This window comes from Pagrus major, chromosome 22 (genome assembly GCF_040436345.1).
Source record: "Pagrus major chromosome 22, Pma_NU_1.0".
NCBI lineage: Eukaryota > Metazoa > Chordata > Actinopteri > Spariformes > Sparidae > Pagrus > Pagrus major.
The window spans coordinates 10,786,295-10,813,024 of NC_133236.1; the positions used below are offsets into that span (position 1 = coordinate 10,786,295).

Sequence of the window (26,730 nt, forward strand, 5' to 3'; positions counted from 1 at the left end):
CCCCACAGAATTTAGACTTTAGATTAACCATTATTATGTTTTTATGTGTTGTTGGAGGTGAAATATGTGTTAAGAGAATGGTGTGTGGACTAGTTATTACAGAAGTATATTATTAAATTATTAAAGTGTTTTATCGTAAAACAACTTGGAATCCAATTCTTTTCCATAGAAACCCTGACGACTTCAATACTGGTCAGTTTGGTTACATCTTTGGTTTCCTTATCCAGCAGCTACTTTGTCAGAAATAGCAACCACACAAAACATTGTTTTAACAGCAATGGGATTTGATTTCATGCTGCACCTCTGACTATATAAAATATGGGCAGGTCTGAAAATGAAGGCAATGGCAATAGCAGTGCCTTAAACCAGTCATGTTTGGATGCCAGTGTAGGCATGCAAAGCCAGGAGTCGATGTAGTCCGCCATTGTTGTTCCTGGCGATGCTGGGAAATTGGAGACGTATACAGTGACTGAATGTTGTTACTCTACGGTGGCTCTCGTGCCCGAGGAAAAGCAAACCAGTTCTTAAAACTTTTGAACCAACTTCAACCAGCCCAAAAACAGCACTTGGTTTGCTTTGGTCAAAAGGGGGTATGAGAGCCTCCGATTGGTGATGATTTAAAGATGAGATTGTTTTTTTGTTACATGTTTACCCACATGGAGGCATTAAGGAAGCTACATTATGTAAGTGAAACTCCTGCCAACATGTACACGCCTGTTCCCAGTACAGCACAGCTCCTCATTTCACAGACTCTTCAATAACAAACCAAGTTACTCATACACTCTGGTATGCAAAGGTCAAGATGATCTACTGCTCATTAGTGAGATCAGTGCTTTATGTTTGCTGTGATTATTTAATGTTTTCTTGGATACAAATTAACACAGACAGATTATGCAATTAAAGTAATATACAGTATGTATTGTGATTAAATATAAGATTTCTGCATTAAAATGTCTAAAAAAACAACTAGACCTTTGTCATATATTAAGCTGAGTTGTGTACCAACAATGGACAAACCCAGAGAAGTCCACAAGTTTTACTCAAGGTACCAGTGTGTTTCATTTGGTTGCCAGAGTCAGAAAGTTATGAAAGAAGTTGGCGAACGAGACTAAACGTACTGTAAATTAAACTTAAAAACATGAACATTTCTGCTGAGTTGTGTAGATTGATTTTCATCAGCAATGGTCGGTTTCTTAACATTGTAGAACGCCAATGATCCCACGAGGGAGGCCCCCTAGTGGCAGAAATTACATACTATCCATTTAAAATTAAACATATCTGGTCATGTAAATAGCAAATTTCTCTCAACAGTGACTACATCTGCATTTTTAATCAACCTTTGGTAAACCATTTATGAAAACTGAAAATAAAGACAGTTTGAACTCAGCACAGGAATGGAAAACAACTATTTAGAGAGTTAAATACACAGTGTAAATATATTGCTCTTACTTAAAAAAAATGGCAACCAAAAATGGCATGAACAAGGTCCTGTTTACCCAACCCTTTATAGAACTGAAATATTCTTCTTAATAACCTATAGATATGCCATGTGAAAAGAAACACTGAACAGTCCGTTGAGAAAAATCATGGCAAAGGGCATAAAAATAAAAAAAATCTTAAGAATGTGGCCTCCATCTACTGACCATTTCGTGAAGTTTCTTGACCTCTGCAAAAGCATAAATTCACCACTTTAAGTCCAGTGTGATCACATACAGAATTTGTTTGTAGAATAGTGAGACAACCCTGGTGCACTGCTGTTTACTACAATGTAATTCGTTAAACTGCCACTAGGTGTCCCTCTGTGCAGGTTTTTCTCAAATGCTGCACACATGAGCTTTAGGAATTAGTTCACTGACAGCCCTGCCAATACTGCTTGTTCTGCCTTTAAAAAAACACAAAAGATAAGCATCTGTTTCCCCTGACTGAGACTGTGATTCCCCAGCAGTGTGTGCTGTGTAACACTGGCAGCACTCTCTACGCATACTAACGGAATTTGTTTTGGCTTGAGCTCAGCTGAGGTCCTTTCAATGATTATATAATTGCTCTGACAATCTGTTGAACTCCATTAAACAGTAACATGTCTTTACCCCCTCTGCAGATTTAACGGTTTCTATCAGGCTGTTTTGGACTCTGATCCAGTTCGACCCGTTGAGTGAAGAGTGCAGATCTCCGAAGTTCCTGCAGACACAAGAACAACTAGTTAGTTTAGCAAGAATGTTGCAGACTAAAATACTGACAGCTTATTAACATTAGATGTAACAACGTGCAGCACAGGCGCTCCACTCTCATCTGTGGTGTGCTCAACAGTAAATAATTGGATTTATTTTTATACCTCAAGCGGCAAGAACTAGGATCAGAGTAGTGATGGCGACCTTTGATGACCTCCTGGAAGAGGCTGGGACTTTTGGCCGCTGTCAGAAGCGTATCTTCGCCCTGCTCTGTCTGTTGTCAATTCCTGTTTCAGCTGTGTACGTCGGCATCGTCTTCCAGGGCTTCACTCCAGATCACTGGTGTCGGCACTCTGCGGTGGTGGAAAGGAGGCAGGCATGCAGCTGGAGTCTGTCAGACGGACGCAGGCTGACGGCTCCTGTGGTCAACAACTCTGGAGTGCTGCAGCAGAGCAGCTGTGAGCAGTATGAGGTGGACTGGAACAACACAGGACTCACATGTGACTCACAGGAACTGAACCTGACTAATGTTCCAGTTACTGCATGTAAGGTAAGATCCCTGAAACTGAATGAAGTCGATGCTGTTGGATTATTTGGTTCTGTAGAATAATTTCCTAGAAAGCTTTTAAGTGTTTCAGTGAAACGTTTGGTTCTAATTTATGTTTTTGTGGAGACTGGTTAGATTTCAGACGCTAAATCTATCAAAATTAAAATTTTAGGAGGGTTTTACATTCAATTTAAGGGATTGGAAACAGCTAAAGGAATAGTTTAACATTTTGGGAAACCACTGTCATGTATGGTAGCCCTGAGGGTCAGAACACAACAGCATTTCAGAAAACACAACATTTCAGAAAACACAAAAAGAAAACATATCGCATTTCAGAAAACACAACATTTCATCTTTTTTTTTGTCTCTGAGCAGTTGGCAGTCTACAGTGACACTCCAAGAAGTCACTGCCTCCAGCCAAGAGTACAGATTGGTGACAAATTAAAGAACAGAACAGCTTGAACGAGCTTTTGGCACTGATTCAAGTCTCCTTCACTATTGGGCTGCTTTTCTTTGCATTTCTTTAAAGGTGACGTCTACTCCTCTGGCCATGAAGTTATGTTCAGATCTATCTGTTGCCATGTACTGCTTTTCATTTTAAAATACAGTACTGTGTTGGCCTTGTGAGACGTACAAAATTCTTTGTCAGTGGTGTGCACAGATCTCAGGGGCACACAGAGCATAAATCAATTGAGTTACAGTGCATATTTTGTAAATGAGTCACAGCAGAGAAGGAGCTGCAGGGGAAATTCTCCTCGTTGAAGTTTGAGAGTTGCTGATTCTCAGCTAATGGACATTTCTTGTGGCCTCAGACATTACTTATCACCCACCTACAATGCTGTACTGAGTTCTCTCCCCAGACAGCTCAACAACCATTCACACCTGGGCTCACCTAGCCTTAGAAACCCACATGAAGGCCGGTTTGACCAACGACCCACAAGTGGCCCTAACGACTCTGAAACTCAGAGCTCACACGTGTCCTTAACGACTCTGTAAGGACACTCCCACACAGAGTTTAAAAGCCTGCAACTCCCCTCCAGTTAGTTAGACCTGAAGAAGCCTCTTGGATGAGAGGTGAAACGTCTTCAAGAAACTGAAACAAGTCCAGTTGACTACGATACAGCACTTAGAACTAATTCTCAGACTCGAGTGTTACCCATACCTTCCCCAAAGCAATGATCCTCTGATGTTTGTGTTGATCAGGCAGAATCCAACCAATTCCCACAGAGCATTAGGTCGGATTAAGAGCTCCTTTCTCCGTCTGATGTGTCTTGTTTAGCAAATATTAGAGTCCTTTCACCATCTAATGTAAATGCAATCATCTGTTTTTGTCTGTAAGGATGGCTGGGAGTATCAGTATGAAGGCAGGAAGTCATTTGTCACAGAGGTAAGACGAGAAATGTGCTAATTGTTTCCCAACGCTTTGCATTTTAGACTAATTGTGCTGATATTGTCAGCCAAATCACAGTTGAGCATTTTACAAACTGCTGCTAAAATAACTAATTGATTTGTGACTGTAGAGACATGATGACATCCTGTATGAAGACATGTAAACTTCTCCTTTTTGTCTCAGTTCAACCTGGTGTGTTCAGATGCATGGCTGGTGGACATGTACCAGTCCATTCTCAATGTGGGCTTCCTCCTTGGGAGCTTCGCTTTTGGTTACTTTGCTGACAGGTGAGGCCTCGAATTATATTTATAACCACTTGGTCTTCCATATTGGCCACAATTACACCTTAACCATTAACTTTTACTGTGTTTACTTAATGTATTGTTCATTTGTGATATTTCGATGGCAGCAGGTGCCACAAATACTGTACAATAACAAAAGATTTTATTTCTTAGCTTTCATTTACATGAGATGTTGTTCAAATTTGGGCCTTTTAATGTTTAAGGATGTTTGAGGATATTTACACAAAGAAAAAATGTGAATATTTTTTCAATATCAAAAAAAAAGTTTTTATGTGGAAACAAATATCAACTTTCTGTATAAAACAAAAAACATAAGAGGAACTTTTGTGGTTTTTCACAGTTACAGATTCTGTGATGTAATTTTACATTACACATGTAAATTCATAGTCTGTTTTGCCAACTCTCTTTATGTATTAAAAAGTACAGGCAAAATGCAAATGTACACTTAACTGTTAGTTGTATCTAATGTAATAAATGTAATTACTATATTAAACATGAGTGTTACATAAAAAATGGGATATTTTGGATAGATATTTTCACGTATTTTAAAGAAAAAACAGGGAAAGTCTGTAAAATAAACAGGAAAATTCTCTAAAATTACACTGTTTTTACAACGTACACGTACACCGTTAATTGCCACTAGTTGTATCTAATGTAATGAATATAATAACTGTGTTAAACTTGAATGTAACATTTTCAGTAAAGAAAAAGTCTAAAAAAAGTGTATATATATATATACTGTATATGTATAGTATTATGTGGAGAAAAAACAATGTATTTTCTGTAGAAACAAATGTTAAAATTTTATGGTAATTCACTGATTTTGAAATGTTATTTTACATTGGATATGTAAATTCATGGTCAGTTTTTGGATATTATCACGTATTTCAAAAAATACAGAGATTTGTAGTTTTGGATGTCAGAGCTTTCCATCATATTTTCCAACAAATTTGTGAGCTGCTGTAGTGGTTAATGACTGATGCATCTTTATTTCTCCAGGTATGGCAGGAGGATCAGTATCATGACGTCCAACATACTGAATCTGACCGCAGGGATTGTGCTGGCTGTGGTTCCAAACTACGTCTCCATCCTGGTGGTCAGGTGCATCTTTGGCTTCGGAGTCAAAGGAGGCTGGATGAATGGATATGTGCTGCGTAATGAAGACTTTACATATTTACTCCATTTTGTATGCAATGTGAGATTCTGATAGCAAAACAGAAGAGTTTTTCAGTAGTGTATTAAAATCCAACAAAAGCTAGTTTTTTGTTCCCAAATGTCCAGTAGATCCATTTAAGTAAAATATTTAGTATAAAACACAGTACTATACATAAATAGTGACAAACTGCTATCCTGGATGTTTTTTATGCTTTTATCTCTCAAAAAATCCATTGTTTTAAAGAAAAATGCTAATAAACTGCAATACAGAGTTACCGATGATGGCTGCTGACCTCTGAACTATTGATTGACACCTTATTTGACCAGTTCTGTGCTTCTATGCCTGACCTGTGGCCTGCAACTGCCAACAAGTGATTTCAAAGACACGTTCCATCTTCTCTGCCCTGAGCCACTTTCAGGCCAGCCTCCGGATGATTGATGCATTATGTAGCTAATGAGATTTCTAATTCAGTAATATATAGTTTAAATGGGTTTTAAAGCCCTAAATTTAGATATGCAAGTTCATGACATTTAAGGCAATTTGTTCTTTGTATGGGCTCTTTTCCCCCTAAGGACTTGTTTTTGACTATTTCATATGCACAAAGTTAGTGTAAATATGGAAATAAAGAACTATAAGGAGTTTAATGCTCCTCTAACTCTGAAGCAGGGGTATTTTGAGGTCACAAAATGGCATTTCTATGCATATTTAATTAGAAAAACATGTGTAAGGTGTTCATTTTCAGTGATATTGTTATAACATTTGAACTTGGACCACGAAAGACTATATGATGTGGACCCATTGTGTTTTCCATCTAATAAGGGCAGTTATTGGTCATCTGCAGGCTTATTTTTGCATTAAGAAATTCAGGCAAGAAAAATAAATAAATAATTTAGTGTGTTCAAAATCCTCTAGATCAATGACAGAGCTGTTTGGAAAAATAAATAAGACTTTAACCTTTCAGAACCATGCCAAATGGGTCCAAATGGTTCAACAACAGTTTGAATTTACTTTGGACTGAGCTGAGCTTTTAGGATGATTTGACATAAATATCCAGGAATAGTTACAGGACATATGCTAAGATTCCCATCTCTGTTTTAGAATAGTCCACAGCGGTTAGTTACCTAATCTTAGCAACACATTAACCAATCATAAGTTTCCGCATGAGTATAAAAAAACAACTGGAAAATGAAACGTACAATTCGAAAACAGAACTTAAATTTTAAGTTATTGTTTGAGTCGGTTGGTAGAACTCCTACTAGTCCTTGTCAGAGGTCAGATTGTTTATTTCTTTACGCCTGTTGCAGAAATCTGTGTTCACTCAGTGATTCTTTTTTTTGTTTGTATTGAAACATGTTTACCTTTCTTCTATTTGCCAGTCACAGAGTTGGTTGGAGCGGAGTACAGACGGACGGTGGGCATAGTGTACCAGATGTTCTTTAGTGTCGGCAACCTGATCCTACCTCTGCTCGCCTACTATATAACTGACTGGCGCTGGCTGCAGGTCGCCATCACTGCACCCTACCTCTTCTTCCTGCCTTACTACTGGTACCAAACTTTATATATATGTATATATATCTAAATATATATATATATATGTATATATATATCTAAATATATATATATATATATATGTATATATATATATAAATATATATATATGTATATATATATATAAATATATATATATATGTATATATATATATAAATATATATATATGTATATATATGTCACGTCACTTTTTTGTCAGTTACGTGGGAGCCAATGGGATCTGAGCTCCCATGAAAGCAGTAAAATCATAAATCTATGGGGGTCACTGATACATTACCAACAACCATTACTTAATAAAATAATACATTTTTCAATGTAATTAGTATTTTATACATTAATGATATAAAAAGAAAGGTTAACAGAAACAAGTTTTCCAGTGGAGCTACGTCACTGGTAACAGCAATATCCAAGACTGCCTTACAAATAGTGTGATTTTAAGAATTGCTGCATGAGGAGAAACTTAACAAACTTTGTGAAACGGCTGCAGCAAATTTGAAATCATTGGTGCCTTCTTGTAAATTTGGCATTAAATAGAATACATTAGGATGTTTATTTCCTCGCAAAAAGTGTCTATCTGTCGTGGCATCGCTGTAAAAAGCCTGTCTGTTTTTTGTGTTTACAGTAAAGTACAACCTATCTGATTTCACCATTTACACCAAACATTTTGACGGTAAACATAAAAATAAACAAATAAAGTAAACAGTAACTAATATAGGCTACTTCTTTGGAGAAAGAAGAAAGTGGAGAAAGTCACCAGACTCCCTTAAAAGACGCTCTATTTTGAGACTTTTTGTGGTAAGAGAAACTGTATAAACTTTTAAAATACTGTATACAACACATTTTAATTATTTGGACTTACTTGTTCGTTCGGCAAATGTTATACATGGAGATATTTTCTTTTTGTGTAAATAAACGTATGCGTTTGTTCCTCTCTCTCTCCCTGAATGCATCTGTTCGGCTATTATATTATATTATATCAAATTAAAAGTATATTATAAAGCCTATTTACCTATCTCTGCCTTTGCATTAGTTAGGGTTAAGGTTAGTAACTTTAGAGACCGCCACAAAGATCAGATTATAACTCAAACCCTGCTCACATTTAAGAAGCTGGAACCAGCAAATGCCAGGAGGTTAAGGTGCTAAACATGGACCGCAATATCAGTCATGGCTGGCCAGGGTGTTTTGTCACATGTCCTCCCCCATCTCTCTCCTCACGCATTCCTCTCATCTATCAGCTATTAGCTATTTAGCTATCCAAGGCATAAAATGGATCTCTTGGCACAATGTTCTGCATCAAGAAAACATCAGACTAAGAAAGAGACCAAGCTCTGATCGTCCATTACAAGAAGGTGTGTTGGTGAACAGTTACTGACATTTATGTGTCTGCAAAATTGTTCTCAGGTTTATCCCAGAGTCTCCAAGGTGGCTCATCTCTCAGAAAAACCCCTCAAAAGCTTTGGAGATCACTGAAGCAATGGCGAAAGAGAACAAGAAGAAACTCTCCAAGAACTTTGAGGTAAATCGATTCAGCAGCTTAGTCATTAATTCTGAAAGCAAACAGCTACTTCATTTCGTGATCAATGTGTGTCAAATAATCTGTATACACAACTGTATCTTGATGACCTGTTTCAGACACTGACTGAAGAGGAGGGTGACTCCCCCTCTGCCTCTTTGCTGGACCTTGTCAGAACTCCAAACATGAGAAAACACACCTTCATCCTCATGTTCAACTGGTGAGACTCACCTAGAATCACAGGTATGTGAGCCAAACAAGTCTCAAAATGTTGGAGATCATGAGTCTTCTTTCCGTCTCTGCAGGTTCACCAGTGCCGTGGTTTATCAGGGCCTCATCATGCGGGTGGGGATAGCTGGAGGAAACGTCTACATCGACTTCCTCATCTCTGGCCTGGTGGAGTTCCCCGCTGCCTTCCTCATCCTCCTCACCATCGAACGCATCGGCCGACGGCTTCCCTTCGCCGCCGCTAACATCGTAGCTGGAGCTGCCTGCGTGATCACTGCCTTCATTCCAGACAGTAAGGACATCTTTTTACTACCTCAGTTAGGATTTTACTTATTTCGCTTTATCCCTCGAGTCAGTTCTTATAGATACAAGAATTCTATAAAGACCTTATAGACATTATAAATCTGATAAATGTTGGTTTCTGCAGACGTTCTAAAAGGAATAGGTTCATCTAAACTCTCTAAATATGCACACAATCCTGTATTTGCCTCTGTCCCTGCAGGTATGTTCTGGTTTAAGACGGTGGTGGCCTGCATCGGTCGGCTGGGTATCACCATGGCCTTTGAGATGGTGGTGTTTGTTAACACGGAGCTCTACCCAACATTTATCAGGTGAGGTCAGACTGATCAACTTTTCATCACCCAGTCTAAATGTACAGTATAAGGGTAACACTAAATGGTCATCTGCATACAGGAACCTGGGAGTGTCGGTGTGTTCCACTCTGTGTGATATTGGAGGCATCGTATCTCCGTTCCTGCTCTACAGACTTGCTGTCATCTGGCTGGAGCTGCCACTCATCATCTTTGGTAGGTTTCTGACATTTTTTAATGATGACTGCAATGATGTCAAAGCTGCTGCGAACTAGTGGACATATTGTAATCTCTATTGTAACCCCTCCTGAGGGCATCTCCAAGGTTTACATCTACCTCTGAACACAGTGCAAGCAAGTCTACCTCAAGATGTCGTCGTGCAGACCTTGAATCAACATATATTTCACTTATTCAGATAACGTGTCCTGATACAGATTGCACTGCAATCAGGTGTAAGGTGTAAACAGGGTCGAGGGTGAGTCCAGCCACCCTATAGAGGACAATCACTTTGAGCGCTTGTATGTTTGATCTCATTCGTTTGGTCACTACCTAAAGCTCATGACCATAGGTCAGTGGTTTTAATCATTTTGTACACGTTTATTTTTAGTCCCCTGGAGCGTTTTTAAAGGATTTTTTTAGGGTATAGATTTTGCCACTGTAGGAGGTGAATATGTACAACACAGGATATAGTAAATTAAAAACGTATTCATTACTTGTTGTATATTTCTGTAACAATCTATGGTTGTGACAATTCCCAAGGCACACCTGGACACTGTTTGGTAACCATGGCCAGAAGTGATGGATGAAACGTGGATCTACTAGTAGATCGAAAACTTTCCTTTTTGACCTGAGAAAAATTGCAGCTTATTGAAATAACCCTCCACAAAACGATACATTTAAAATAAAATAAAATTATACTAATAATACTTTTTTTTTCTCTCGAATTAGATGTAATACATTTACATTTGATCGCAACAGATGAACTTTATTTTTTATCATCCTGTGATGTTGCCATTGTTGCTAGAATCCATATTCCGTTACTGGAAATACTTTCGGATTTTGGAGGGTTTTTTTGTTTTTTATTTTTTTTTAATCCGTCAGTCAGTGTTTTAAACCTCCATGTTGTATTTCATACAGGAGTGGTCGCGTTCATAGCTGGAGGTTTGGTGTTGTTGCTGCCTGAAACCAGAGGAGTTCCTCTCCCTGAAACCATTGACGATATTGAGTTTCCTAACAGGTGAGATCCTAACTGAAATTAATCACACAGTTTTTACTCTCATTCTTCCTCATCAGTCAGGGGTAATAAGAAGAAATGACCAGTGACAGAACAAGTATTTTACTTTAAATGTGTAAGAATTTTAGTTGAGTACATTCAAAAATGACTAATTACTCACCAACATTATCAACAGATTGTTAAGAAATGACAGTTTTGAGATAATGACATCTGTGTGTTGTGTTACTGAGATATCTACTGAAGTTAGCATGCTAACCAGTTATCCCCGGCCCATCCCAGTCCAAAGCTCCTTTTAAGTACCATCAATAGAGTGGTGTAGCGGTTTTAAGATGCATTACTACAGCACTCTATGCAGAATGGCCCATTTGAGCGTGTTAGATTTGTATATGTATTATGCTATTGAAATATTAATAATGTTGCATTAACATGTAAACAGCAGTTATATGATAATTTGTATTAGTTCAGGGTACATATGTTACACATGATAACTGTCTAAACTGTTAAATAAATGTATTGTAGTAAAAGATAAGCCAAGTATAAGTACCTCAAAAACTGTGCGTGTAAAGTACATGTAGGTGTAAACAGTATTTAGCTACTTTACACTAAAGGCAAAACATGTTTGTTACAGCTATCATTTAATAAATTGATGCCTAATTTTTAAGTAGTAATGCTAAAAAATAGTCAATTAATTTGTGATTTGAGATAACCTGAATTAAATTGATTCACTTTTTAAAATTCAAATTTCAATGTAGTCCTTTGTGTAGATGTGTGTTCTATTTACTGTTAATAAAATATGTTTGTTTTTGGTCACAGGAAAAAGGAGGATGAAGTGGAAAGCCAACAAATGAAGACACTTTTAAAATCAGACGTGATAGACTGCAAAGACATGACTGTGTGATTGTGTGTGTTCACGTGTGTAGATTTTCTTTACTGTAATAGTGTATTGACCTCTACTAATAACAAGGAAGTAGGTTTTTTATACATTTTATATAAAGGATCACTTCCCCAATTCCCTTTGATTAAGTTTTTTATTTTTTAATACAGAAATCACATTGTTACATCCAAAAATCAGAAATATGATCTGCTCAAAGTGTTTTCACCAGAGGAAACAAAACACTAGCTGACACGAAACACAAACATGCTAAAGTATCTTCAACTAAAGTAACTCTTTTTGCATCTCCTCACATTCGGAGCCACTGTATTTGTTAAAGTTGGATAGTTTTTAATTGGCTTTGATGGTTGTGTCGATCCAGTCGACAAATTTGGACACTCGAGCGTAGACGCCGGGTTTCATGGCGTTGGCGCAACCTAAACCCCATGATGTCACACCCTGCAGGAGGAACTTGTTCTGGGCATTACACACCAGAGGACCACCGCTGTCACCCTGCAGGGAGGAAACACACAGACTTACATGTAGCAGAATGTATTTTACAACTTATTTATTGACACATTTGGGGCTTTAGATGGTTTTCAGTTCAACTGCTGCCAAAAGGCTGGAAAAGACCAGCAGCAAGTGACACAGATGTAGAAACACTGATGTTCAGGGACAGATGTACTGAAGGTAACATATCCATCAGTATGAGGAACTGCTTACTCAAAGAGGTTTTAAACAAGGCAGAGCTTTTCCTGTTTCATGTTGTGTACGCAGTTTTTTAATGGAATGAAAAGTTGTATTCAACATTTTGATTTCATTTTGTTGAATGTACGAACTTCATGTTCAATGTATACTGTATGTTGGCTGATATGTGCTGATATCAAAGCTCATTTTTAAAGATTATAATTTAGAAAAAGATGCTTGGGATAACTTATAATTACTAAATTCCCAGTAGGTTCAGTAAGTTTTGGTGCACTGATGTTATCTCAGACAATGACGTTTATTGTTAAACTGTAAAATATCAGAATTTTTTACTTCTTAATATTGATATCAGCCCCAAAAATCAAGGATCGGTTGGGCTCTATTACTCATTTAAAGAACTGCTGCGTCTGCAAAGAGGACTTCACCGATTGAGCACTGCACTTAGAGGTGCAACGATTAGTTGATTAAATGATTAGTCAGTGGGAAGACAATTAGTTGCCAAATATTTTGACAATCAATTCATTTTTTTAATGATTTTTCAAGCTAAAATGGTTCCAGCTTTTTAAATGTCAGGATTTGTTGATTTTCTTTGTCATTTATGACAGTAATTGAAGAGTCTTTGGGTTTTGGGCTGTTGGTTGGACAACATAATTGATTTAGTCTCAAATTGTGACATTTTTGACATTTTTTAAACATTTCCTAGAGTCAAAAATATAGTTAGCATATTTATCAAAAATGAAAATAATCGTAAATTGCAGCCCTTATTGTACTCCTGATGTAGGATACAAGATAGACGGTTAAAAAAAAGAATAAAAAAATCAGCAGAACCACAGTCTTCTTTTCTTATTTGTGAAAACAAACTTTACCCACAACTCAATTTATTCAGTCTGAGATTTGGACGTGTTATGCTTGTATTGGCTAATGTAGCACTGAGCTGTGATACAAAAACAATTCACTGGAGGTTCACCACTTGAACAGTGCCTCTATTTTGTCTTTAATTTGAACCAAATCACAGATTTTTCTTCCATAAACTGAATATTGAATAATGGCAGACTTGTAAAAAACGTGTAAGCGTATTAAAAAAGACGGCAAACGCACAACGCTCTAAAATGTTCTCCAGTTGTTGTTTTTGTTTTTTTTTCATACCTGGCAGCTGTCAGTTCCTCCCTCGATGTTTCCGGCACACATCTCGTGGTCTCTGACTCGGCCGTTCAGGTAGGAGGGACGATTACAGATCTTGTTCTCGATCACGGGGAAACCAGCTTCCTTCAGGATGCCCTCACCTCCTGTACCTGCAACACATCTCCCTTTAGTATTCCACCACCCTCCTCTTCCTCATCATTGTCATTACCATCATCAAGACAGGATTAAAGAGTATCAAATATTCTGTTACACTAAAACATAAGACTTTAAGCAAGAAAAAAAAACTTAATTAACAAAATGCATTCCCTAAACGTATGTCTATATCTTTACTCTCAAACAGCTTTTTAAAGAGGTGTGGACCGATCAAAATGTCATCACTTTTAACAAACACATGATGTCCTGTACCTTGAGTTTCTCCCCACCCGGTAACGTAACACTCGGTTCCACTGGGAACAATGAAGTCCTTCTCTGGCAGACAAACTGGCAGGACTTTGTCATTTATTAGTGCAGGGCTGAAAACACACAAACACATGTAGGAACATCAGTCTCAATTATTTAATATTGATTATTATCTACATTTCCACATGACAAATATCCATCACAAGCTCAAACTGATGTCCTCAAAATACTTGTTTTGTTTTGTCTGAAGATTCTAAAAGTACAAATTTATATATATATATATATATATATATATATATATATATATATATATATATATATATATATATATATATATATATATATACATATATATGTATACTTACATTACATTAGGCCAGTATGAGAAGTAACAAAAAGTTTTTGATAAATATTTGATTTACTGTTATATAAAATCAAGTAACTTGATGATTGATGATCAGCTCTCACCTCTGCAGTTTGAGCAGAGCGATGTCGGCTCCGTTGGGCCCCAGCACCAGTTTTTCCAGGTTCCTCTCCTGTTTCGACGGCTCGGTGGCTCGCTCTGTGTGGGTACCCAGCAGCACTTTGTAGGCTGAGGGCCGTTTGGACCTACAGAACACAACACATGTACACACATGCACAGTTTAGTTGTACAGTGGCTATGTTATTACATGATTTAATTCAGATGTTTTTTAATCGTCTCTCTGACCTCTCCAGGCAGTGTGCAGCGGTGATGACCCACTGAGGGTCAATCAGAGTTCCTCCACAGAAATGAATTCCCGCACTGATAGAATGAGACACACAGATATATGTTTATGTAAGACAATTAAACGGCATCAGCTGATACAATATCACCTGTTTTAATATCAGAAAATATTTCTATATTTAAAGATAAGCCCCCTACTAAAGAGTCCAATGCTAATATAATGTTTCTCTTTCTGACAAATAGTCGGGAAACATGAATACCACACTGTCATTATCAATCCCGTTTCTCTAAAAGGTTAACTACTGATGTTTGAAACACCTGCAATGTTGTTTAGATCATTTACTGCTGCTCAAGACTAAAGACTTATTGAACCCTCAGGATTAGAGAAACGAACACACGAGAGCCACAGAGCACTCTGGGTTAGTCTTTGCCTTAATACAAAAGTGCCATTTTCACTTAAACCTTCATATTTTCACAAATGTAGTAAGTCCCTTGGAACAATCTTTTAGTGTTGTTCTACTCACCTGGTCCGGAGGCTGATTTGCCAGGGCCATGAGTGAGCTTTAGACACGCAGCCTCCCACAATGCGACCAAAACAACGCTTGGGTTTGGTGACTGGAGTACCGCACTTCAGTCCAGCTAGAAAGAAAGTTCACAGTCATGAATTCTTAGAAGAGACGTGAAACACAAAGCTGAATTTGTGGTAGTGTCAGCCTTGCAAACATGTTATACAAGAAAAAACCTAACTGTTGGATCAAAAGAGGACTTTGATTCTGATTGTGATGAATGTTACAAAGTTGTAAAGTTTTGTTGCTTTCATCAGTCTAAACTTTAATTTTCTGGGCTCTGGTGTACTTGAACTCATCTGTGCTTGCAGTTGAATAACTGCTGGATTAGGGCTGTGACAAATACATTTTTCTATTTCTTTATTAGCTTGATTATTTGATGAATCATTTGGTCTATAAAATGTCAGGTATGTTGGTGTATAAAAAAGGTTGAAAAATGCTATAGTCACTACGAGTGGATAGTGTATTGCAAGACTGCCTATTTTAACAGAAAACAAACAAAAATATGCTGTCAGTCAACATTTTATTGATTTAAGACTTGCCAGGTACATGAATTGACAACATTTTGTATTTATCTTAACAGTCAGCATGATAAAAAAAACACCATGTTCACATTTAAGAAGCTGAAAGCAGTAGATTTATGGTGTTTTAACTTAAAAAAATACAATTATTTACCGAATTATTGATTACCAAAATAGTCACTGTTTAGTTTTCTGTTGATTGACTAATCAGTGTTAACGGTTTCATCTCTGTAATGGATCATAACATCCTAACAGCTAGAATGTTAACATGCTCATAATTAGCATATGAACATAACATTTATAAAGAAAAGTTTAACATGTTGTCTTTATCTCAGAATGCTAACATTAGCATACTAAAATGCGATTGGGATGGTAACATGACATGATTTGCTAGCGTGCTAACATTAGCATCCATCTCAATGTACAACTGATGCTGACAAAAATTGTATCATTTATTTCAAAGTACAAGTGAAGATTTTGACCTGTTGTTAGCAACAGATGACAAGTCAAGTGGATTACCAAAATCAATAGGGTTCATCCTCTGGGGATCATGATTACCAAATCTAATGGTAATCCATTCAACATTTTTTGAGTTATTTCACTCTGGACCAAATTTCTACAGACAGACCAATATTGCCATTCCTCCATCCAAGTAGGTAGAGTACATAAAAGGTCAAATAATTAACTGTAATGTCTTAAACACAAATAGTCGTATGTTCACATACCACAGTCTGGGATCTGACAGTAGTCCCATTTCTTGTTTCTATCAGTGGTGTAGCACCATGGTCCGTTCACATCGTTATCTGGGTTTCTGCAGTTCTGACAGTAAAACACAAGGAGAGAATCACTGAACTGGAAACAAATATAATGACTTACCAACTCTTAATATTAAAGTGAAATGTCATCACTCAGAAAGTCTACAACTCAACACACGCTTACATTGCCCTCCAGACCCTTGGTGGGGTGAGTCTGTGGGGTGAAGCTGTTGTGTTGGTGGGGACTCTGAGACCTCCAGGCCTGGCAGGTCACACCCAGAATGGTGATGGAGGTTGGACCCCGGTATGTGTCTCCATTTCCAATCTTACAGTCTAACACAGCAACAGAAAGAAAAATGAGTGACTGAACAAAAGATAGAATAAACTGACAAACATGTCAATGGTCGATCAGTTTACCTTTCGCTGGTGGGGTCTGGGTGGCGGGGGATGGGGCCTGAGGTTGGGTGGGTCTGGTGGGTGATGGTCCTTGAGGATTTGTGGGGCATTTCTCCAAGTTGCAGTACTCCCAGCGGACTCTGGGGTCTGTAGTGTAACACCAGGGGGCTCGGTCTCCATCAGGGTTCCTGCACAGATTCCTCCTGAGGTCTCTGTTGGAAGAGAAAACCTGGAACTTGAAGATAGCAGGTACCAAGGTCCAACAAGGTTTTTAATTTTACTCCTAGAGTCAAACCAGGAAAGGAGTTAATGATCTCTGTTGGCTTGTTTCTGGTAATTCAATACCAGCAGGGGGCAGGATTTGCCTTTAACCAGATGTACTATAATGGCGGGCTTGCTCTGACCTAATAACCGACGATTAATGTCAATTTTAGCGCTGTGTCAGTGTCGATAAAGGTCTGGCTGCACCAGTTCTCATTCTGGTATCGGGAAAAAACACCATCTGGCTTAAATCAGTCATGATTGTCTTGGGTGGTGCTTCAATCCAGGATGCAGCGATGGGGCACATGGGGATGCGAGTTGTGGCATTAAATTGACTAAATCCCTGAAAAAGAAAGGCAAGAGCTGCTAGCTTGTTTATGTCAGTACCTAGCTGGCTCAGGCTCAGCAACAGGGACTTTGAAAACAGTAACACGAAGACAATGGAAGAGTAAAGGGGTACAAAAAGGTCAAATCTGCATTTTTAAATATAAAATCTATTAGTAGACACCATTTGATGCTCACGCGTTGGGGAAGTTTCTTGGAGTTTTCTGATGGGAGTGAGGACTCATGGAGCTCCAGGCCTGACATCTTTTTCCACTGATAGTCTCTGATGTTATGCCACGGTACGACGTGCCGTCTCCTTGAAAACAGTCTTCCTCCTCTGGGGGGATCACTGCTTCATCTGCAGCAAGAGACAAGATATCAGGTTGATTCATTGATAAATTAGTTAGAGTTCAACAAACCCTAACTAAACCCCCTAACCCTAACTGGTACATCGTTTTTGCTTTGTCACTTCTCCTTCCTTTGCTCTTTCTTCAAAGTACATTAACAGATTATAGAACCCTAAATTATTGTGAATACGCTAATAAATCTTGCTAAATTTTTCTGCATTTTCAAACTTAATTGCAGCTGTTTTTAAAGCGACATCATCATTGTTGATCACTGTTATACCTGGTCCGGCTCCATCCCCGCAGGTTGGCACTTTGCAGTACTCCCAGCGGGTGTTAGGGTCAGAAGTGTAACACCAGGGCATCCTCTCATTGTCAGGGTTACGACAGTGGTTGTTATCAAGGCCTCTGACAAATAGACATTAAGAATAATGATGAACACAGGTACATGATGATTAAAGGCGTCATACCTCTGGTTTACTCTAAGGGCATTCACCTGTACATCGTCACCACCCATTTAGCTAAAAGAACAAGACAAACGACAGTTATGGGTTCCAGTAGTTCTTACTTGCAGGGGTAGTTGTCTGGCGTGCGGTTGTGTTTGTGTGGCGTCTGAGTCGACCAGCTCTGGCACGTTTTACCAGTCTCCGTCACAGCAATCGTGCCTCGGTACGATCCACCTTCACCGGTGGCACAGGTCGTCTCTGGGACGATGGTGGGAGGCTCAGAGGCTGAGCACAGAAGACGAGACGGGTTGTTTGTAGGACTCATAGTACAACAACTTACTATATCGAGTATCATGTTGTAACAATATTAAAATAAAACAATCTTTTCTTTTGTGCCTCAGGTCAGTTTGACACAATGGTCCTACTCTTATTTGTGAATGAAATCATTCTGATCCCACCTCTCAGTGATGGAAGCTTGGGCAGGTATAAGGTGTTACACTGGTAAAATGGGTCAAGTGATGTAATGTAACTAAGTACATTTACTCAAATACAATTTTGAGGTATTTGTAGCTTGAGTATTTCCATTTTTGCCACTTTATACTTCCAATCCACAACATTTTGGAAGCAAATATTGTACTTTTTACCCACTACATTTATTTGATAATTTTATTTACTAGTTACTTAAGAGCCAACGAAAAATTTATGAATTAATTTATTCTACCTGCAATTGGATAAAAAAAAACATCAGAAAGGGCCAATAATTGGTTATTTCCTAGCATACACTGTATACCTGTATGTAAATATATATAGGCCTTTAATTTACTTTAACTTTTCATACTTGAGTATATCTAATATCAGATACATTGATTATCTTGACTCACTTTTACCAAAGTAATATTTTAGCATGATATCTTTAGTTTTACTCAAGTATGACCTTTTGCTATGTTTTTACAGCAGGAAGTAAAGAAACGTTTCAAAATAAGAGGCCTTACTGCAGCGGGGTATGGAGCAGAAGTCCCATCGTTTAGACGGGCTGGTAGTGAAGCACCAGGGTCGGGGGTCTCCATCTGGGTTTCTGCAGTAATTCCCCTCAAGATACTTCTCTGGAAGACTGAAGAAAACGTATGAAACAATGTTTAGCTTCTGGAAAATGTGTTTGTGCTTGTGGTTGATTGATAGATCAATGTGTCTATGAGTCTTACGCGCTGGGGTTGTAGCCATGGTTGTGAGGCTTCTGGGAGTCCCAGCGTTGGCAGGTGAAGCCATTTTCTGTAGTGGAGCTTTTCCCTCTGTAGTCCTCACCACTGCAGTGTATGCAATCCTCTGTAGAGACACAAGCACAGACATGTCACACTACCTGCTGTATTGGTCTGCTGTTTACTAAAATAATAGAAACATCTAAGAAAAGTGCAATATCTACTGTAACTTAACAACACTGCAAACACACTACAGGTGAAAAATAGTTTTTACATGCACAGGCCAGTTTGAATATTTTGGGCTATTTTGCTTTGCCTACATGTGGTCAAGAAAACTGAAAATTTTAGGTGTTTACTTTAGTTTCAGATATGTAAATTATCACATATTTAATTAGATAACGCCAATTTGCTATGTTAAGTTTCATTTATGATAGGCCTAGTTTACACTATTCACTTTTATTGTCTTATATAAGGAATCTAACAAATGTAGCTTTCTATAAATCAGTTTTTTCTCATGCTGTCTAAAAATCTCCTCTTACCTACCAGTTTTCCTCCAAACTGTCCAGTTTTACTTATTATATAAAGATATATGTATATTTAAAGGTTTATACAGAGGGATTTGTTGGTACATCATTAATAGCCTGATTTATTTAACATTTTATTACAAAAGAATATGGAGAAAATTGTTTTTTTATTTAAAAGGCTGTCAACACTATTTTCTTGTCTTTTTAATCTCAATCTCAATGAAGAATATTGAACATGTCCATAATATTAAGTTGAATCAACACCTGCCTCATACAGATGGTTTAAAGATTAACTTCCCCAAGGTAGCATTTATTAGAGGGATCCTGGACTGCACTATGCTGTGCTTTTGCATCTGTGTCCACCTCGGCATGTTCCCAACTCATCAATCATTTACAGGGTTCCCTTCTCATGGGATTTCTGGAATACAACCAAATTCAGAGAAGTTTTATGTAAATATCAATCAACATGTTTCACTGGGTTCACTGTGAGGCTGTACTCACAATGACAATAAACCTACACCCCCCAGTGGCTGAAAACTGTCATTGCAAACCTTTTACCCTGAAACCATCTGTCTGTCTCCTTACTTTATTTTTCTCCATCTAATTTTTATCTTATTCTATGTTGAGAACATATATTTATTGGTATTCTCCTTGTTTGATGTCCTTTATGTATCCTTATTTTCACTTACATTTGTTTTGTATGTGGTACTGTTCCTGAACTCTTTGTAAACTGTTCTCTTCTCTTTACAATTATGTATTTTCACAGTCTTATATTTAATTAGTTTTATGACAAACCTCGACTTTCTCAAGTTGAAAAATTATCTTATAAATCGACAAACATCATATTTTCACTTCATGGCACAAAAAATTATTTATCATTCTCCATTTACCACCAGGTCACATGAGGGAAACCGGAAGGGGCGTGGCTTCGGCACTGTTACCTACACCTATATAAATATATATTTTAAGTAATCCAATAAAATAGAAAACGATTGTTAGAATTAAATGTGACTTCCAATATTTGTGTTTTTGTGATAAATGTAATGTTGTAAAGCAGTCATGTGACATGGCACGTTGTGACATATGACGTTGGACGCGAGTTTCCTGTCTTGAGCAGTCGGCGATTCAGCAAGCTAGTTAGCTAGCTTGCTGTCATACAAAGACCAGCTATGGACATTCGGCGATATTTAGAAAAGAAAAAAAATCAAGTAAAACTCAAATAGTTCATCAACAGCCACCTGAGCCTTCCAGCCAGGCCAGCAGCAGACAGAATATGAAGACATGGACACGCAAAACAACCAGGAGCCGATCTGGAATAGCTAGCCGAGCTAAGCTAACCCCACAGCAGAGAACAAAACAAAACACTGCAGTCCCAAGCAGCCAGCTTTATCTGGAGACCCCACAGAAATAATTGTAATATCTAAACGATCATTTCCCACTTACTATTAGTATTCTTGGCTGGACTATTCGGTTAGAAAGGATGCTGTCGTCTGTTTCGCATGCGCCACTTCCACAGTGACAGCGGCGCGGAGGAAGTCATTTGGAAATGACCTTCGTGACAGGAAGAGACTGAGCAGTAAACCGAAGAGAGCTATCCAGTTTTTTTTTTTTAAATATATATATACAAGATTACAGAAGCACGGGCTCTGCCACCTCTGAAAGAAGTTTTTCTGCAATAAGGAGAAGTAGGAACGATGAAAGAAATAAGGTTTTCATCACATTGAGGACGACATGACAGCAAAGCTATCTCCAGAGAACATGGAGGACAAGTCGCTTACTTCTACACAAGGTAAGACACTGGTCAGTTATTAGACACTGCTCACTATGAGTTAGAGATATTGGGATATGGGTGCATATATGCATTTGCACGGATATGCAGTAAAAGTCAAATGGGGACCAAAAATATCCACAAAATAAAAATTCAGATAAACAAACAAGTGAAACACCAAAATAATTCAATATCCCTAACTCATTTTGAATAGTGTGTATATATATTTTACAAGCCCACTGTCACAGCAGGCGACTATAAATATAATAAGTGAATATACCTGTCATTTTTTAAGACTTGAGATTAGTTCATATGCATGCCTACACTAAATGATTTAAAATGGTGCATGGAAATGAAATGCCAAACAAACTGATATTTCACTTTTTATAAGCTTAAACATCTTAGTTGTGCGCGCTCATGTGTGAAAGATGGCCTATCCCAGGCAAGCCTATGTCTGATATAGTACAAAGTGGTCTGAAACTTATTCTATGCCCTGTTGTTTGACTGTATGGCGAGCTTGCCACTGCTGACACACAATAGTTGGACTGGGTGTTTGCATGTCAGTTAAAAATGTTCCATTTTATACTGCTTGATTAATTAATTCACGACCCCCTTGATGGTCCCCGAACATTTACCAGTGCAGCTGGGTACATTGCAGTGTTCCCAGCGGGTGTTGGGGTCGGTGGTGTAACACCAGGGTCCCCCATTGTCTCCATCAGGGTTTCTGCAGAAGTTTGACTCCAGGTCTGCTCGGGGATGGCTCTCAGGTGTCATGCTGCAGCGCACACATTATGATACATTTTATTACATTGTTTTTTAAAGTAAACAGTCTAATATGTAAGTTGCGATTATAATACACAAGTACACACTTGGGCCTGTGTGGGTATTTTGCATCCCATCTCTGACACGTCTTTCCGGTTTTTGATCTGGTCTTTGTTCCTCTGTAATCTGTTCCTATTCCATTTACACACTCCAGGAGATATTCTAGATGAGGCAAAAAACAAAAACACAAAACAATATTCACCAAAGGACGCTATCAACAATAATTCAATAAATCTTTCAGTGAAATCAGCCTGCTGTTTTGGAGGAATGCTTATTGACACATTCAAATAATGGTTATTTGTGGGACATATTTATCAGACAATTCTTCAAGTGAGTCATTTATCTGATCTCATTGAAGTGATCTTTTATCCCCAAAACTTGAGTCACAGTAGTGTTTTACGTGCGTCACCTCCTCACTGTGTTTGCAGACAGTCCAAACATCACTGATCATGCAACATGCACTAAACATTAACCACAATGTAGTGGAGGCTAAAAAATATCCTGTAAACTCCCAACTGGAGCAGTATGTGCACTCAGAAATTCCAGTATGTGTTAACATTGAAAGGAGACCAAAAAAGACACTTAAAAAAACCCAGATACTTCAGGCTACTTATATAACTCATTATGACAGATTTACCACTTTTTTCATATAAAGCTGTGCTGCTTCTGCGCAGGATGGTCTCTGTTTTAGAGTTTGCTCCTGCTGTCCAACACTCTTGGTCCTTTTCAATGTATATGAAAGACCTGTGGAAACAAAGCACAGGTGTCAGGTCATGATGCTGAGCCTTTCAGTGTAATAGTTTCATGAAAAAGTTTGATTTGACCTACTTGCATGTGAAGGATGATTCAGTGTCACATTTGGTGGCACAGTCATTGACAGTGTTGACTGAGTACTGTCTTCTGTTCAGTGAGAGGATCCATGCTCCTTCAGTTTTAGAGTAGCCGTCCACCTCAGTAGCACTTACTGAAAACAGAGACAAGGAAATTTATTCATCATCAAATACGCAGTGCATTAACTATCATTCAGAACATGAATGAATGAATAAATGTCATCCCAGCTCATATCTGGTTTATCTATTTATGTATGAGGCAAAGCAGTAAATCTAAATAAGTAAGTCTTAGTATAATACAAAAGTTAAGTCATGATATTTCGTATGAAAGACTAACATGAGCAAAGACTAACAATGGCAAATATTTGGACAAATTTCGATTTTGATGCTCTGGCAACGTTGTTCCCTAAACTTTTTTTTTCCAATAAAACCTATTTAATTGACCAACATGTGAAATGAAGGATAACTTAGAAACTAAGAAAATCATCCCCTCAGCATTTAATGTAAAATATTAAGCAATTCAGCAAATTATCAGATAATAAAGGGTAAATAATGGAATAAAATTATAAATGCTTGTGTAAAACATTTTATAAAGATTATCTGAGTATAGGAAAGTCACATGTGTAACTGTAACTCCCTGAGTGTTACTACTGTATCTCGAGCTGTAGAGTCTTTGTACACTTTATTGACAGGATATTTTATTATATTTTATTTTAGCTTTATATTACAATGAGTATATTGTGCTACTTATGGATGTAATTACAGTAAAAAGGAAGTATTTCTCTTTTTGCTAAGAAGCTCCTGGAATTTCTTCAGAGCACCCTGAAGTGGTTAAAGAAAGAAGGAAAAACTGTGTAAAATCACAAATGGGTATTACACACATAAAGCATCTGTTTACAGTGTGCAAATATAGTTTCCAAATGGAAGAGATGATCACATTTATACATTTTCCGTATGATTGATTGATTACAGTAATTTAATGTTTTATTATCTTAAGGAACAGATGTTTTGATCATTTTACAAGCACTGGATTAAATGTGTCATTCAGTTTGTAACCATGTGTGTGGAAACCAGTATTATGCAATTGAGCGAAATAACAAATATTGTGGCAGCAACCTTGAACTGTACAAACCTAGTGAGTAATGTGTCAAATACACAACATGGTAAGAAAACACCATATCACTTTGCTGTCTTTCTAAAAATAAGTGATTTCTTCACAGTTTAGGTTTCTATGATAGAAGTTTCATCACATTCAAGATCTCTACTCATCAGTATGAGGGTTGTGGACTTATGTTGCAGTTATCTACTTAGTCTGACACACAGAACAGAATATTTGTTCATTAATTAGTCAAGCAAAAATAATCTGATTTTAAAAGGTTTTCTTTTTTTGGTTGTGAATTGTGTTATTTGAATTGTTCTTATTTAGAATCAAATATTTTTACGTTTCTTTGTCTGTACTTATTTTTGTCCACGTGCTGCTGTAATGCTGTAATTTCTTATCTTAAAATTAAGAATAAATGCAAAAGGCTTAAAAAAGGGAACATGATATGCTTATTTGCTTTCTTGCTGAGAGTAAAATGACTCGATTGATATGATTCTGATGTCAGTGTGCAAAATATTAATCTTTAAACAGCAGCAGATTAGCTTATATATAACAGTAAACAGGAGGAAACAGCTAGCCAGGTTATGTCTAAAGGTAAGCCAAATCTGCTAACTCACTAATTAACACTTTGTGTCTCATTTGATTAAACCATATGGAACTGAAATGCAACAGTCTAGGTGTTTCCCCTGCTTTCAGTCTTCATGCTAAGCTAAGCAAACTGTCCTAGCTTTAACTTCAGCCATGAGAATGGAATCAATTTTCTACTCTCGTTCATCTGTTTATTTTTCACAAAATGCCCCACTCTTCCTTTAGGATTGATATCATGCACCAAACGTTTCTGCATTAAAAAGTAATTCAAGTGGAACAACAGAACATTGTCAGACTTGCTTTCATGAAGTGGCCTACATTTTTTGCCCTCTGGAGGTTAATAAATAGGCCTACATTAAAGTGTGTATCTCCACAACAAATACTGATATGTATAATCATTTCTTATTGTTGAGTCACGTGAAGGCATGTATAAAAAAAAAAAAAAACAACAGGACGGAAGATAGAACCCTGTGGTACACCATGAATGACATCTATGTGAAGGTATAGGTTTCAATGGCAGCAGTAGCATTGACGCAGACTCAATCCAGAGTTCTTTAGGGTGTCAAAAGCCATAAAATGACCCAATATAACCCTGGACTGTCAGACATTTATTATGATTGCTGAGATGTGATTCAAACTGAACAATTTTATAAGAATCAGAGGAACTCTGGGTCTAGATTGGCAGACAAAAAGTTGCTTTTTTGTCACTCTGTCAGATAGATTATATTCAATCTGTCTCTTCTTCTTTGCTTCTCATTGATGGTGGCAGCCGCAAATGGCAGCCCGTGGGCCAAATGCTGCCCTTTGATCATTTTGTTTTTAGGCTCACTCGCACATTCATTAGTTGTGTCTGTAGCAAAAATACTTTTATTTCACAAAATTTAATTTATGAGAATGAAACTGACAACCTACTTCTAAGATTAAAACAGTGCATTGTTTTCCCCATACTTTTGTACATATAATGTCTGTCTTTCAATTGTAAGAAGAGAAATTAAATAAAAATGCATCGTTTTGCCATTTAAATGTCATGTTTCCATGTCAGACATAGGGAATGTTAAAGTTTGGCCACTTGGCACTTCACTTATTTAAAAATCTGGCCCTTCTAAAAAAGTAGTTGAATATGCCTGCGCTAATTTATATATACTTGAAACGTATGTTCAGCCTACTTTTCTCTTAATACACCCTTGCTTGTTTCAATAATGAAAATAGCACTGAAAAACATATTCAGTCAGTTTCGACAAGGTTGTCCTGATGAGGTACTGTCAGTGAAGCAAACTATTTTTTGTCTTACTTTTTTGTATTTTATAGCAGTGATATAGTTATAGTACATCTATTCATAATTATCATTCAAAGATGCTGTTATGTCTTACCAGTGCCGAGCAGGGCTCCCAGGATAAAGGCTATTTTGTTGAGGTCCATGGCGAGGCCCTTATTCTAGCAGCTCATTGTCGACTCACGTATCGAGGTACCTCCTGGTATGTTATTGGGCTCCTTTTAGCAGGTCGGGAAGACAAATAGTCCATCATTAGTCAATCATTGGCCCGACAAGGACGGCAAAAGAGCTACAGGTCAAAAACCTTGTTCACAGGTGATATTGGAACACTAAATGTTGCATTGCAGTTATTTTTCTGTCACGTGTTGAATATTATAAAATATCTTCCAATGTACCATGTGTTGTTTGAGTCTTACCTTGTTCCAGTTATGACACACCATCAGCTGGAGAGCAGGGCGAGAGCTGGGAGGCTCCTTCTCTGTGTTGAGATGCAGCCGCAGGCTTTTTGAGCTT

The 26,730-nt window shown here is 37.7% G+C and overlaps 2 protein-coding genes across 2 annotated transcripts; one reads left to right on the top strand and one right to left on the bottom strand.

The window, feature by feature from the left end:
- Positions 1-2,136: 2,136 nt before the first annotated feature.
- On the top strand, positions 2,137-13,080 carry LOC141018475 (solute carrier family 22 member 2-like). Its single transcript, XM_073493459.1, has 12 exons — positions 2,137-2,718; positions 4,055-4,102; positions 4,289-4,392; positions 5,407-5,561; positions 6,940-7,108; positions 8,514-8,628; positions 8,745-8,845; positions 8,931-9,145; positions 9,356-9,464; positions 9,547-9,659; positions 10,581-10,680; positions 11,491-13,080. Exons 1-12 carry the CDS (start codon positions 2,365-2,367, stop codon positions 11,573-11,575), a joined length of 1,668 nt encoding a protein of 555 aa, XP_073349560.1. The 5' UTR covers positions 2,137-2,364; the 3' UTR covers positions 11,576-13,080.
- Positions 11,687-26,724, bottom strand: plg (plasminogen). The gene is made up of 20 exons (XM_073493458.1): positions 26,634-26,724; positions 26,315-26,435; positions 23,253-23,388; positions 23,062-23,168; positions 22,472-22,586; positions 22,238-22,377; positions 19,317-19,437; positions 19,107-19,225; positions 18,237-18,399; positions 17,952-18,076; positions 17,523-17,682; positions 16,761-16,951; positions 16,528-16,676; positions 16,314-16,407; positions 15,026-15,140; positions 14,505-14,579; positions 14,264-14,404; positions 13,802-13,908; positions 13,400-13,545; positions 11,687-12,061 (listed from the first exon to the last, which is right to left on the bottom strand). Exons 2-20 carry the CDS (start codon positions 26,361-26,363, stop codon positions 11,900-11,902), a joined length of 2,415 nt encoding a protein of 804 aa, XP_073349559.1. The 5' UTR covers positions 26,364-26,435; positions 26,634-26,724; the 3' UTR covers positions 11,687-11,899.
- Between the last annotated feature and the right edge of the window lie 6 nt (positions 26,725-26,730).

Excerpts from the sequence above, each read along its gene's own strand:
- LOC141018475 (XM_073493459.1), top strand. The coding sequence starts at position 2,365 with ATGGCGACCTTTGATGACCTCCTGGAAGAGGCTGGGACTTTTGGCCGC. Across the intron at positions 2,719-4,054 it reads TTCCAGTTACTGCATGTAAG|GATGGCTGGGAGTATCAGTA; the intron begins GTAAGATCCCTG and ends TTTGTCTGTAAG. Across the intron at positions 4,103-4,288 it reads GGAAGTCATTTGTCACAGAG|TTCAACCTGGTGTGTTCAGA; the intron begins GTAAGACGAGAA and ends TTTTTGTCTCAG.
- plg (XM_073493458.1), bottom strand. The coding sequence starts at position 26,363 with ATGGACCTCAACAAAATAGCCTTTATCCTGGGAGCCCTGCTCGGCACT. Across the intron at positions 14,580-15,025 it reads CAAATCAGCCTCCGGACCAG|TGCGGGAATTCATTTCTGTG; the intron begins GTGAGTAGAACA and ends TCATTCTATCAG. Across the intron at positions 14,405-14,504 it reads GCTGCACACTGCCTGGAGAG|GTCCAAACGGCCCTCAGCCT; the intron begins GTCAGAGAGACG and ends TGTGTTCTGTAG.